This window comes from Planococcus citri, chromosome 5, assembly GCF_950023065.1.
Source record: "Planococcus citri chromosome 5, ihPlaCitr1.1, whole genome shotgun sequence".
NCBI classification, from domain to species: domain Eukaryota; kingdom Metazoa; phylum Arthropoda; class Insecta; order Hemiptera; family Pseudococcidae; genus Planococcus; species Planococcus citri.
This window is the reverse complement of record NC_088681.1, coordinates 9,889,210-9,904,213: the sequence shown is the minus strand read 5'-3', so window position 1 is coordinate 9,904,213 and position 15,004 is coordinate 9,889,210. Positions and strand designations below refer to the sequence as shown.

At 34.8% G+C, this 15,004-nt stretch overlaps 1 protein-coding gene across 2 annotated transcripts; it reads right to left on the bottom strand.

Annotated features, from left to right (window-relative positions):
- Positions 1-5,643: 5,643 nt before the first annotated feature.
- On the bottom strand, positions 5,644-14,705 carry LOC135847192 (uncharacterized). 2 transcript variants are annotated; one of them, XM_065366637.1, is made up of 9 exons: positions 14,461-14,705; positions 14,304-14,324; positions 13,976-14,008; positions 13,823-13,879; positions 13,696-13,716; positions 7,103-7,153; positions 6,959-7,006; positions 6,010-6,138; positions 5,644-5,907 (listed from the first exon to the last, which is right to left on the bottom strand). In XM_065366637.1, the coding sequence occupies exons 1-8, from the start codon at positions 14,498-14,500 to the stop codon at positions 6,011-6,013; spliced, it is 399 nt and encodes a 132-aa protein (XP_065222709.1). In that variant the 5' UTR covers positions 14,501-14,705; the 3' UTR covers positions 5,644-5,907; position 6,010. The 2 variants fall into 2 exon arrangements, with proteins under 2 accessions (XP_065222709.1, XP_065222710.1); XM_065366638.1 differs by having other exon boundaries at positions 5,644-6,138.
- Between the last annotated feature and the right edge of the window lie 299 nt (positions 14,706-15,004).

Here is a 15,004-nt window from a genome sequence, read left to right as displayed (position 1 = left end):
CTAAAACTCGCTGCTTAATATGTAGCAATCAGCGTACATTTTTTATACTTATCTGCATTTTCGTAAAAAATAATATAGAATACCTCAAACTGCAGAAAAAATTCAACATAGTGGTGGTAGATTGGGGAGCGATGGCTGTCGATGAATGTTATTTTGACACAGCTTTTCATTGCATATCACTCGCAGGACGATGTTTGGCAGAGATGGTTAATTTTATACTTCACTACAGACCAGAAATATGTAACTGTAGACCAATTTCACGTCATTGGTTGGAGTATGGGAGCTCAAGTTTGCGCTCGATTTGGAGTCCATTTCAGACCAAAAATTGTTCCTCGAATTACCGGTAACTACGGTGCTTAACCTATCTAAGAAACACCAATAAGGTATCTGTAGAAAGAACAATCAGAACTACCTATCTTTCTATTTGAAAATGAGAATTTGATTAAATATTGAGAAAGTGTTGAAAACTCATTCAAAATCTATCGAGATTGTTGTCATAAATTGCTTAATAGTGTTATAGAATTCATATAGTCACAATTGGCGCTCACGTAATTAATTTTGAATTTAATAGTTGAAAAAAAAAAACAATTTCATTTTTTAATTTTTTAATTTACAGGTTTGGATCCAGCGTTTCCAAAATTTGAATGGCCTTTTACAGCACCTCATAATATATTAAATAGACACCATGCAAAGTTTGTTGATGTACTTCATTCAAATATGGGAATATGCGGAGTCTATTTTTCAAACGCCCATTACGATATTTATCTCAATAAAGGGACATTCCAACCTGGATGTGGTGATGATGAGTACCAAGGTATGTTTTTACATCCTCATTGCTAATCTGCATCATTGAAATTAAAATATTAATTGTAATGTACCTATACTTTGAATATTCTACAAATAAGTACTTATACAATTTTCGATATTTTTGTGTCTAGAGAGCATATCATGTAGTCATCGTCGAGCGACTGAGGTTTTTTCCGAATCTGTCAATTCAAAAGTAAAATTTATGGCTAGAAAGTGCGATCACAATTCGTATTATGTTACCTTCAGAAAGTGTGATGGGCATTCAAAAAAATACATAGAAGTAGGAGAATATTGCAAACCACCAGTAGATGAAAAGTATGTCCGGATTTATTTTCAATTAGGTACTGTACCTACAATTTTGTTTCACATGAAAATTAATACGCCTATACCTACTGATTGATTTTGTTTTATTGGTTGGCAGAGACACGGGTACTTATTATCTCAAGACTAACCACCAGTCACCATATGCGATACCAATTCCTCCTGAGAATATGGATCATTTGAGCCTCAAATAAATTACATTAGGTACCTATCTAAGTAGAATACCTAAGTAATTTTTTATTCAACTACATAATTCAAAATAAAGTGTTTTGTTATGATTCCACAAATTAATTAGATACTTTACAAATTGTTTCAATTTTTTTTAATTTGACATAGTGTAGATGGCCCGCATCGGCTTAGGTGGTTCCTATGATAGGTACCAGCTATAGGGATGCTATATATACCTACTTATAATATTATTCGGAAACGTGTTAACTATTTAGTGAGTTAGAAATGTACAAATACTCTGTATTCGTGCAGATGAAGTCACAGGCGGTCAACCCTTCTCATTTACTTGAGTTCTTTATTAGACAAGGGTTGACAGCCCCCGCGACATTTATGGCTCAAGATAGGAAAATAAGAACATTATTTATCTAAATTTATTGCAAAGAATGCTCGCTTTTTGGCAGGTCGCGGAATCCCTTTGAAATTTACCGATGCCGCGAGCATTTCTTACCCTTTTTTTACCACGTGACTAGGGGGAGGTCCCTATTTAACCCTATTTTCTATAAATTGAATTGTTTTAGCGCCAAAAACCACTTGGCTCCTAAACCTGCAGTGAAAAGGTACCTCGTCGCGAACGTCTGTATCGGCGTGATTTTATCATATAATTTCTTATCAGATGATAGAAATTATTCACAGTAGTGATGGTGAAAATCATGGTCTACTCTTTTAATTTACGCCACTCCGGTCAGTGGATAATTCAATGTTAATTTGGTCATGGATCTGATGATCATTAATTTGTATCTTTTTGGCAATGTCCCCTGAACCGGTCAGGCACACATTGTGCAAAGAATTAAAATGTACCTCGTTTACTTAAGTTCCATCGCCGCCTTTGGTATTTGTAAGGCCCCTGATAGAGATGGAAAACCTGAATAGTTTGGTAAGTAAGTTTGAAACAACTTACTCATGTCTAATTAATTAACATTAGCGATTAATTAGAGTAGATGGACGAGTATACCACAGCACTTGAGGGCGTGGGTACTTGGTCAATTAATTTATTAAAATATCTTTCGAATGGAGTTAGAATAAAATTGCATCTTGTTCTCTTTGGCTCAATTTCTCTATTTTTACCTATCAAAGTTATATTTGTAATCGATAGTTTTGGAAAATACAAGTGTTACTTTATGGTACTTTGATGTAAAAATATTCTATCTCTGCCTTAAAATGGTTCTCAGGCAACCATAAATGTTTGTAAAAAGATTTAATGATGTCTTTGTAAATTACGTTTTAATAAATGATCTTAAATTGTTTTGGTGTTAGAATATATTTCTCTCATCATCTCATAATATTTGAATATAGTCATTCGGCACAACGTTTAAAAAGCCTCTACTATTGAGCTATTCTGGTAACTTATACTAATATTTCTCCCTTAGGAAATATTAGGAAAAATCTAAATAGGTAGGTAGGGAATAATATCTTCTCTCTCTATCATAGTTCTACCAGAATGAACTATATCAAATTCTTTCTTCAATTTTTAATGCATTAAAAATATTGGCAACTCGTAATTATTATTTTTTTTTCAAAATAATTTTGTAAATCTGTCATTTTAGTTTATTTTGAATTACACTAGGCAACGGCATATTTGTTTTCCGGTTGAAAATGGGCTTAATTGACAGATAATTTTTTCCTGAGGTAGTGAAGATAATTTTCATTCCCTCGAGAGTGAGACTTACCTGTCAGATAGATGGTTGAGTCTGAGAGCGTTTTTAATAAGACCAGATCACTCTATACACATCAAATTACTATTTGTGGTTCAAACGAGAATAAATAGATATCTCCGTACATGTCAATAATATTATTTATTCTTCATAAAAATACAAATAAGGGGAATCAATATAAAATAGTTGCAGCTATTTTATAATTACTAGAGGTATGTGTCTCTTAAGTATATGTATATGACTCGCGTTAATAAGTGGAAGCATAATAAAACATAAATTATTACATTAATTGAAGGTGATGAATTAAGCATTATTTAAAACAATATTGTACTTAGTTGATGAGCTCATTACAAAAGTAGCCCTTGTCACATCGCACCTCGGGAGTAATAAAGTGACATCTCAAAAAAAATTGATTTTGTGGTTTTTGCATTTTTGGGGCTTGTATGACCCCCTCAACCAAAAATCACACTTTGAGAATACAGACCAATCTCACTGCTGCCTATATTTTCCAAAATGATGGAATCAGTTCTTCTCAGAAGAATGGAAAAATTCACAGCTGAAATAATTCCTGAGTACCAATTTGGATTCCTAAGAAAGCATTCAGCCATTGACCAAGTTCATCGGGTGGTGCATCAGATTGAGGGTGCTCTGGAGGACAAAAAGTTTTGTGTCATCGTTTTTCTTGATGTGAGTCAGGCTTTTGACCGGGTCTAGCATGATGGCCTGCTTCACAAGTTAGGCTCAATTCTGCCAGCCAACTTATGTGAAATCCTCAGTTCTTATCTCAAGAATCGTAGATTTTCAGTTTACTATAATGGAGTAACATCATATGAACAGTCAGCTGAAGCTGGAGTCCCACAAGGAAGCAAATTGGCCCCTAGATTATATTTACTGTTCACAGCTGACATGCCTACCAATCCTGAAGTGATTGATGCTACCTTTGCGGATGATACTGCAAAAATTTCTATTCATAGTGATTACCAAATGGCAGTCAATAATCTACAAATTGCTATAGATGAGTTTGCTAATTGGGCAAATTGCTGGAAGATCAAATTAAATGAGAATAAATCTACAATGACCACCTATACCTACAGAAAGTATGGCTATGCCTTCATTTCAATCAATGGGTCAATTATTCCTCAGACTAATGCTTCCAAATACCTCGGATTACACCTCGATTCGCGACTTAATTGGAACCACCACATCAAGGTTAAGACTGTTAAGAGAAAAGAGCTTGACTACAGACTGAAAAACCTTCACTGGCTATTGGGTAGAAAATCCAAACTAAGCCTAGAGAATAAACGTCTCCTTTATAACTCAATACTTCGGCCAGTCTGGCAGTATGGAGCACCTCTTTGGGGGTGTGCAAAAAAGGCCAACAGAAACATCATTCAACGTTTCCAAAACAAAACTCTGAGAATGATGAGCAATGCTCCCTGGTATGTCAGCAACAAAACTCTCCACAGGGACTGGAAAATTTTGACAGTGGATGAAATCATCAGTACATCATCGAAAGCTCACGCAAAAAGATTATACCAGCATCCCAACACGGAAGCAATTCAACTACTGGATAATAACACCACCAGAAGACTTGCCAGAACAAAGACTACGGATTTCTTTGTTTAACTGCTCATTAAATGCCGAATAGGTAGAAAATTGGACAGTGGTCCACTTTTCTTTTCTCCTTACACTATTTGTAAATTGTGTCTGTTAATTTTACGTGGTGAATGCCTCGCGGCAGTTCTGCTGTTTCCTTGTTAAAAAAAAAAAAAAAAAAAAAATTACTGTCTTATAGTACCTACATTGCGAGATCCACCCCAAAAAATTTCGAAAAATGCTAAAAACTCAAATAATAACCCTACAACTTCGTTCGAACGCATGTTCCAGTGTGTAAACAGTGCCTTTCTATGCATTGCCGCCATCAATTTCGCGATCCGCATAAGCCGAGATCCACCAATGGCCCAAACCTGATTTGGGGGTGGATCTCGCAAGATGCGTCGTTTATCTATTTTCAAAAATTGTATATAAGTATATGAATAGTAGGCAAAACGAGATCCGGCTGAAAATGTGTGTACAGGGTCCCCCGGATCTCACGAGTACCATGGCATATGAGAGAACTTGCGAGATCCAGCAAAAGGATCTCAGGATCTCGCAATGCCCGATTTTATATAAAACGGATCTCGTAATGTATGGTTTTTACATGTAAGTATATGAATACACGTACCTAGTACCTTGTGGTGCCCGGGTCTTTTATGGTAATTGTGGTGCCCGCGTACATAGAGGATCACATATATAAACTTATCTCGTTTTGCATCATACGTCTTATCGTGATCAGCACACTTCAATTCTTCAAGAAAACCCACCCCCACCCAAATCCTCAACCATCATGACAAATACAATACCTCACTTTTCCGTTTCACGGCAAAGTCGGTAAAAACAAAGTGGGTTGCCAACAAAAATATTTCCCCCTCTTTTTTCCAAGACTTGAGTGACTTGACCATTCTAACTCATGAGGTGGTCGGTAGTCTCAATTCAAATCCATCAAACTTCTTTTTGAATGCTGCCGCAACTTCTTCTGAAGTTGGAAAATATCACGTTAGAAAGAAATTTGCCTAATTGAATTTCTGTAAAAAGATTTCTGTAACAATCAATCGGATTATGTATTTTTAATGCTATAGATAGGTATCTTACAAGTCAGTGCATAATTGAAAAGCCAAACAACAACACTAATTATTATTCCATTTGTAATGGTCAATTTAGTCAATTATTACGTATTAGGAAATGAAAAGAAATCATAGGTATAGTATTTACAATTTACATAGCCTTATTTTATAAAAACTGTATTTATACACTTTGAATGCAAAAAATGTCACTGGTTGCATACCTTCATCGTGCTTCTCTAAAAAATGTACATAATATATGAAAAAATTCATGTAGGTAATTCATAACATCAGGAAATATGATAAGCCTAAATTAGTTTCCAGAAAATGATAATTCTTACATCAATTCTCCTCATCAGAGTAACAATGCCAATACAACTGTCCATCTTCTCCTCTATAATAATACCCTCTACTTTCTCCTTCGATGTCACTGTTGTCAGGAGAAAGGTCAGAATATTCTGCTTCTAATACTGAAAGCATTTTCCAAGCAACAAATTTCAATTACCTATTTGAGGTACATAAGTATTATGAGCTATGCTTATCAGTTTGAGGATTACAGACTTTTTGGATAAGTGAAATTAAAACTCTTTAAGTAAAAATGAATCATACATCAAAGAAATTTTTTATGCCTAGATAAGTAGGTCTAGGTAGGTATACTTTGTAAGTAAGGATAAGAGCACATTTCTCTGCAACTTTGCTCAGATATTTTTTTTGTAGGACGCTTCGTTTTATGTACCACAGTATCAGTTTTAATTAAACGTTCCAACTCGAAACATTTTCCAAATATCAACATTTTTCTGGTTTAGAACTTATTTTTCAAAAAATGCAAGTATCACTTGTGAGTTGTGAGGAATGCTTTTGAATGAAATTAGAGTAGGTAGGTGGTGGGTATTGGAAAAGTTGTATTTTTTGCTTTCCAAAAGCCGCCATCGGAATGTTGAACTATTCATATTTTGTTCACAATAATACATCGGTATTATAATTTTGAATTCTCTTTGCAATGAGTGTATCAATTCCCATTTCTTATCAACTGAATAAAATGTAAACGTACGGCTCGGCTTAGCGATTAAAGGTATAGGCATTGACATTACAATTATGAATCAAAAATACTGCGTTCAAAACTACAAATTATTTTTAATTGTGAGAATATGGATTTTTGGAAATTTTGGTTGGTAACACTGGTACAAACAACTTGTAGGTATTAGATAGCGCTTCTAAAATAATAGATAGGATGAAGAATTTCCTAATTAGATAAAGGATAGAGATAATATATGAATCTCAATTGTATACTTGCGGGTGCAATTTCAACACTCCCAAAGCTGTCGCGGTCTACCTCGGCTGAAAACATGAACAGTTCTCATAATTTTATGAATATGTCTTGAAAAGTTTAGATTAATGAAATAGATTATTCTCATTTCTGACATGGATACTCACCATCTAAGTCAGCGGCAGCGGCATTGACTCCAGCTGCTCTAGTTCGAATGTCTTCGGATCCGCCATTAACATGAAAAAATAACATGTGAGTACATAAAAGGTTAACCATGGAAAGTGAGTGACATTAGGTACGTACATACTAGGTTATGTAAATTTTAAGTAAATGAGCAAAATTTCTTGAATTTATGAAAATGATTAAGTATTTGGAGTTTATGTACTTGTAATCTGTAGAAATGAGGACGTTCAATTTAAAAATTTTATCATTTGCCTTCAGTGTAGGAGGTTGTGGGTTGTGGCAATTAAATATTGAGACTTGTGCCACAGATGAAGTTGTGGTAGGCCTAACACTAGAACAACAAACGAGGTCTCATTGGAAAGAGAAGTGGATTCTCTGGTCCTGCGCAAAATTTCAAGTGTATGGGGTGAATTTTGTGTGTTTTACTGATGTTTGAAGTGAACAACTTTTAAGGTTGTGTCACAAAACTTTGAAGAGTGACTTAAGGAGGACCTTAACTCATGAAGATGTACTGAGTGGGAATGAGGCAAGCTTGACTTGCTGCATGACTATTGTGGCCCATTTAGGGCGCTCTGTGGAATTAGTTAACTGGGAGCAACTTTGGTAATTTCTACTAGCACCTTGGCGCAGTTTGTTATGGTCTTAATCGCAGTGTTTTGAGTACTTATTTGCATGGTTCCATCAGCAGATGAACAGAGTGCGCATACTACAAACTGGTATGTGGCAGAAGCGCGAGAAATCATGTAAGTTTATCAAATTTAATAAATATAAGATCCGCAAATAAATATTGAGAAAGCTCTCCGAGTGTCCTTTATTTAGTTCAAAGTGTTCATGCAATAGTTGGGCTGTCTCTCTATCGACCTATCTGGTGGAATATTTCTATTCCTACCAGCGTAGGCTCCATTAGTTTTCACATCTATTTACAAAAGACCTGACTTTGAGGAGTTGAGAGAGAGGTGAATGTAAAATTGAACAGGCCAGAAATGATGTTCAAAAAAGGTCAGGGAATATTTAAGGAAAATCAAAAAAGGTCAGGGAATATTTAAGGAAAATCAAGTGATCGAAAGCTCACAAAAATTAGGCCATGAAAAACTTGTTGCCAAGTAGCTGTGAGGAAACATCCTCTGAGGCTGCTCATTATTTTCTCAACTTCCCCTAAATAAAGGACAGCCTTTTCCTAAACCAAAAAAAGGAAAGTGCACTCAAACAAGTCAAACAGCTACTTTATGAGATCCCTTCACACATGTGCTCAAGATACTGAGAAATTCTTGAACTATTTTGTACTTTTTCAGGTTGTTTTTTTCTCAGAGTCACACCCAATTTGGGCAGATTTGTACTAAGCATAACTGGTTAAGATGTGATAGAAGTATTTTTCAAGTTTGGAAGTTTGAATTTGGGGTGTGAAATGTTTTCGGAAAAAGGGAAGTTTGGTTATTTGTATAATATAAAGCCATTTGATGGCAACGATTTTTCCACATGGAAAATGCGTGTGTTATCTGTTCTGGAAGAGGAAGACGTGGCCGAAGTTCTGACAGAAGATACTCCCAAAGACCTGTGTTTTACAGAAAGGTAAGGACAAGTAAGAATAAAGAGGGAATTGATAATTCCATCTACAAAGATTGGAAATGCCTCAACACTTCAACAGCAAGGCGAAGGCGATTATCATGAAGTTCATTGCTGATAGTCACCTCCAGTATGTGGCAGACAAAAAAGCTGCTCGAACTATGTGGGAAAATCTCATGAAAACGTTTCAACAGAAGAGCATCGTACATCAGGTACTAATTCGAAAGAGATTGCTTCATCTCTGGTTCTAAGAAGGTGCTGATTCGACTGCTCATTTTGCTGAATTCAATCAGTTGATTGCTCAGTTACTGTATGGCTGGTGGGAGAATTGATGAAGTGGATGCCATTTGCCATCTGTTATGATGGTGTGATTTCATCATTGGAAATGTTATCATTGGAAGATGATAAATTGACTTTGGAATTTGTGTGTGTTCGGTTATTGGATCACAAAATCAAATTGAAGGACAAATCAAAGCCGAAACCTTCAATTTCGCAGTTGGAATAGAGTTATTTTATGTTTTGGTGCCACAAGTGCAGCAAGAAGGGGCACAAACGTTCCGAATGCACCAAAAAGGTGGAAAAAACATCAGATTCAAAAGGAAAATTGTCTGGTTTGTCAGACTCCGCAGATTTGTTGTTGGCTATTGAAAATTGATTCTTTGATCACCTAAAGTGTTTGGTGTCATTATTGGTCGTTTTTCGTGTATGTACGGTGGAAAATGTCAGAAAGTGACTGGAATATTGGTAAAATTTTGTTGTGTTGTTTTTTAGTGTGCGTAGCACACTATTAGTTTCGGTCTGAAAGTGGAAAAATTCTTTGGAACGAATGTTCTCATAGATGGATGGGCCATTTTTTTTTGAAATTTTTATATGTAGATGTGGTCTAACGTGAGGCATGGAACGCCGTAATTATAATTGCAATTACTCAATTAGCTTCTTGAGTAATTGCAATTAATTACGAAAATTTGTACCAAAAAAAGAATAAGAAGGGGAAAAGAGCCATATCAGAAGGGAAGCCGACAAAAGCGAAGCCGACGTCAGTAAAATTTCGAAATTTATGTTACACCTCAGGGGTTTGGAAAAGATTTTATCAAAAGCGAAGCAGACACCATTTGTGTTCACTTATCTGCCAGTTTTTATTGAATTGAGCGAACACAACAGGTGGTAAAAATTTAATTTTGAAGAGCATGTTGGGGCTCCATGTGGAGCTAAACTTTAAATTTTCAAAATTGAACAATGAGAAAGGTATCAAAAGCAGCGCCGATGGTCAGTTAAATTTCCAAATTTATGTAATACCGCATGGGGTTGTAAGAACATTTCCCATTGTTTAATTTCCTAAAAATCACCCCACCCCTGCTGTGTTACATAAGTGTAGAAATCGCAATGGGTGGTAAAAACCTTTCCCTTTGTGTTTGCTTTAAAATGTAACACCGCGGGGGTCCTAAATTTTCTTATCTACTGTGTTATCTTTCCCATTGTTCAATTTTAAACATTTCAAATTTGGTTATTTAAACACCTGCAGTTGTTTCATTTACAAAAGTTCAGTACTCAGACAATGAAAACAGGTGGTTACCCTTTCTGAATCAAATCCCACCAGTCATTTGTGATTAAGAGGTTCTCTCAGTGCCTTTGGAGTCGCATTATGCTTTCGAGATATTTATCAGTTTATCACCTTGTGCATGGGAGCTTTCAGAATAGCATAGTGTATTCGGAATTGCGTTGTGCTTTTTTTCAAAGCGCTTTTTTTTGGAATCGCAGCGTTGTGCTTTTTTTCAAAATCGCATTGTGCTTTTTTTTCAAAATCTTGTGCTTTTTTTCCAAAGTTTGCATTGTTTTTTTTTCAAAATCGAGTTGTTTTTTTCAAAATCCCATTGTGCTTTTTTTAAAAATTCGCGTTGTGCTTTTTTTTCAAAGTTCGCATTGTGCTTTTTTCCCTAAACCTTGCATTGTGCTTTTTTTGAAGTTCCAATTGTGCTTTTTTTCAAAATCTGTGCTTTTTTTCATAATTGCGTTGTGCTTTTTTACCAAAATTGCGTTGTGCTTTTTACAAAATCGTGCTGTGCTTCTTTTTGAAATTTGCAGTGTTCTTTTTTCTCAAAATTGCGTTGTGCTTTTTTTCAAAATCGTTGTGCTTTTTTTCTAAAATTTGTGTTGTGCTTTTTTCCGAAATTGCGTTGTTTTTTTTCAAAATTGCATTGTGCTTACTTTTTCGGAAATCGTGTTGTTTTTTTTTCAGAAATTGCATTGTGTTTTTTACGAAATCGCATTGTGCAAAATTGCGTTGTGCTTTTTTCAAAATCGTGTTGTTTTTTTTCAAAATCGCATTGTGCTTTTTTCAAAATCATGTTGTGCTATTTTTTCAAAATCATGTTGTGCTTTTTTTTCGATGTTTGCGTTGTGCTTTTTTTTCAAAATTGCGTTGCCCTTTTTTTTCAAAATTGCGTTGTGCTTTTTTTCTCAAAATCGTGTTGTTTTTCTTCTTCATAATCACGTTGTGCTTTTTTCTTAAAATCATGATTGGGGTCTGCTTTCAAAATCCCAATCACTTTTTTTCAAAGTTGAGTTGTCCTTTTTTTGAAAATTGTGTAAGGTAAAGTGGGGTAATTCCGATGGTAAAATTCAAAATTTTAGCAATTTCTCATTTTTTGGATTTCCTGTACATTTTGGGGCAAAAATGATGAAACAACTTTATTCCTACGTCCTTCAGCTACACATTCACTATATTGAAGAGTGATTTGTGCGGAGACTTCATACATATAATTTGAAAAACATTTTGTAAGGTTGAGTTATCGGAATTACCCCATTTTTGGGGTAATTCCGATAATGAGTGAATTTGAGTTTTATGAGGAAAGTAATTCTCCTGGGGTAATTCCGAGCCAGTGATGTTGAAATATACCATTTATTGCATACTTGGGTTTTTATTTCATGTAAATTGAATCATTAGAACAAAAATTGAAAATTTTTTACAAATATGCATTTTTGAGGCATAATTTTTGAAAACTAGACTAACTAGAGAAAAAAGCCCCCTTGTAAGGGTTTTCGTTGATAATTTTGATCCCCCAAAACAATACTGCACCAAAACAGAGAAAAAAACATTACAGGGCAATTTTGCTAGGGCTATCGGAATTACCCCAGGGCATGAAAAATGATAGACATGTTTAATAATTCAATACCACCAAACAAATAATTATAAAAGCAAAATCAAAAGAGGTACTGACACTTTAACACGTATCCATCAAATTTTAACTTCTAAACAGAATTTTTCAACAGTTTTGAACGGTAAAAACGAGTTTCAAAAATGCACTGTTTTTTGCCGCAAAGGTTTTGGGCATTCAGATTTTGAACACTGCACAGACTTGACAAAACGGAGCAGATGGACCATCTGATCATTAATAGGGTACTATAAACCAGGTATGTCAGACAGCCATTTTGTTCCTGGTTTGATGAACTTAGCATTGCAGTATATGGGAATTCGGCAAACTTTAACCGCGTATATCTTCAAAACTGTGCACTTTTACAACTTTTTCATAATAACATCTTTGAAAGAGAATTGAACGAGCTTTCCAATGGTATGCTACATGTATCAATTGAAGTACATTTAATTTTTTTGAATTTCAGTCATTTTTCAGCACCTCATTTTCGGGTTAAAAATAGTTTGAAATTGTGTGAAATTCGCAGCATGTGCTCTAATTTAATGATTACTTTCATTCTATGCCAGAAATTCCGTCATAAAAACCTTGAAGTGAAAAACAACAATTTTTGAAAGTGAGGAACAAAATGGGAGTCTGGCATACCCGGGTTACAGTACCTTAATCATTAATGGGTGTAGGTTAGCACTAAAACTATCTACTTTCTTTATCATTTGTGCCAAAATGTGTTTTGCAACAAAGCTAGGGCTTGCTATCGGAATTACCCCATATCGGAATTACCCCACTTTACCTTAGTGCTTTTTTTCAAAATCACGTCGTTTGTCTTTTTCATAATCGCGTTGTGCTTTTTTTTTAAAATCATTGCTTTCTGCTTTCAAAATCCCAATCACTTTTTTTCCAAGTTGCCTTGTGATTTTTTTGAAAATCACATTATGCTTTTTTTCTCGAAATTGCGTTGTGCTTTTTTCTCCAAAATCGTGTTGTGCTTTTTTTCAAAATTGCGCTGTGCTTTTCTTTTCAAAATCGCGTTGTGCCTTTTTTCAAAATCGCGTTGTGCTTTTTTTTAAAATCATGATTGCGTTCTGCTTTCTAAATCCCAATCGCTTTTTTTCAAAGTTGCGTTGTGATTTTTTCGAAAATCACATTGTGCTTTTTTTCTCGAAATCGTGATGTGCTTTTTTTCAAAATTGTATTGCGATTTTTTTCAAAATCTCGTTCTATTTTTGAAATTTGCGTTGTGCTTTTTTTCAAAATCGCAATTGGGTTGTGCTTTCCTAACTAAAAAGGCTACGGACACTGTTACAGCTGCGCTGTCTAGTTTTAAATCTTTCTTGCTGGAATTGTAGTAAGATTTGTGTGTTTTTACTACTTTTCTATCAAATTTTGTACTTTGGAATTACGGTATCGAAGTGTACCTTTTAAGGTTGAATTTTTTTTATTTGTGTAGTTTTAGGAATTAATTTTAGTAGTTTTAGTTACAAAATTGTGGGGAGTGTTGGTAAGGGTAGTTTAACTCGCTCTTTTGTTCAATTTTGCATACTAGAAGTTTTCTCTCTCTAGACGTTGAGTTTTTCTCTCATCACGTTTTTACTTTTAAACCTCTAGGCACTAGAGTGGTAATTCATTCGACTTTATAAAAATAATGAAGTTTTTTTTAAAAAATCACTCTCCTCTAAAAGTTTACTTTTTTGAGACATAACCAATTGACCATCGCACTCCAAAATTGTGATACACCCAGATATCTATCTATGATCTGTGTAATATTGTAAGAATTTTGGATTTGGGTTGGAAGAACGGGGCACTTTTTGATGTAAGTAAGTACATATAGGTATAGGTATCCATTAAAATAAATGTGAACATCTTACCTTGATATCCAAAATGATGTACTACAAACATAAAATGTATATATTAGATAGCGCTTCTAAAGTAATGGACAGGGTGAAGAATTTCTTAATTAGATAGAGATAGAATATATGAATCTGAATTGTGTACCTGGGGATTGGACGAAATGAGCTGTGCTGCTAGTAGTGCTCGCAGCGCTGTCATTGGCTTAAAACATAAACAGTTTTCATAATTTTATGGATATGTCCTAAAAAGTTTATATTAATGAAATAGATTATGCGCATTTCCCAAATGCATACTCACAATCATCATCTTCGCTACTTCCCCCATCAATGTCTTCAGATGCACCATTAACATGAAAAAATAACATGTAAGTACATATAAGGTTAACCATGGAAAGTGAGTGACATTAGGTAAGTAAAAATCAATCCGAAAATTCTATACGGATGAAAACATTGGGGGTGAACAATCAGATCAATTCTTGATATTTCCACTTTTCGTCGCAGTAAAATAATTATCACGGATTTAATTAGAGAAAATGGGTAGGGTATGTCTTGTTAAAGCGTAACATACATTAAATTGAAAGTTTTGAAAGTTTTACTAGCTTAGTAGGTAGGTACTAGGTACTTACGTTTAACACCAAATTGTAACACTGAAATTAACAAATTGGCACGATTAAGAAATTAATATTTGATAGTTAGGTACTTTAGTAGGTAAAAAAGTGAAGGTAATCTTTCAATATGTATTAGCAAAAACGTAAATTTTAGTGAAGTTTAGCGTCTACTTACAAACGACCAAAATGAACAATCGTGCCTTGGTGGCAGGCATTTCACAAAGATATTTCAGATCGTTTAATCGAGAAAAAAATATATGTAGGTATGTATATTTCGATTCGAATATGTAGGATGATGCTTCTGATTCGTATGGTATGTTGCACGTACCGTCGTACCTACGTGTATACTGATTCTGCGATTTCAGTTTTGCGTCGAAATCGTTCTAGAAAAATAATCTGAAAAACAAGGTTAACGTTGGATTAAGTAAATATGTCACGATCGTGAAGCGACGACGAATCAATGAAACATGGTAGCCGAACCCTACATACCAATACATCTGCTCAAGGAACACCACACCTGGTACTTACTCATCAACGGAAAAATACAGGTTCGACATTTTTCTGTACTCGTGTACCTATACAATACTGTATACACACAAAGTATAGGTACGTCCTTTGCATACCTGCCTACCTACCTACCTACCTACAATTGATGGAAGGGGGGAGCACAAGAAAAACAGTACGTACACAAAAGAGCACAAACGATTGACACCATTTTC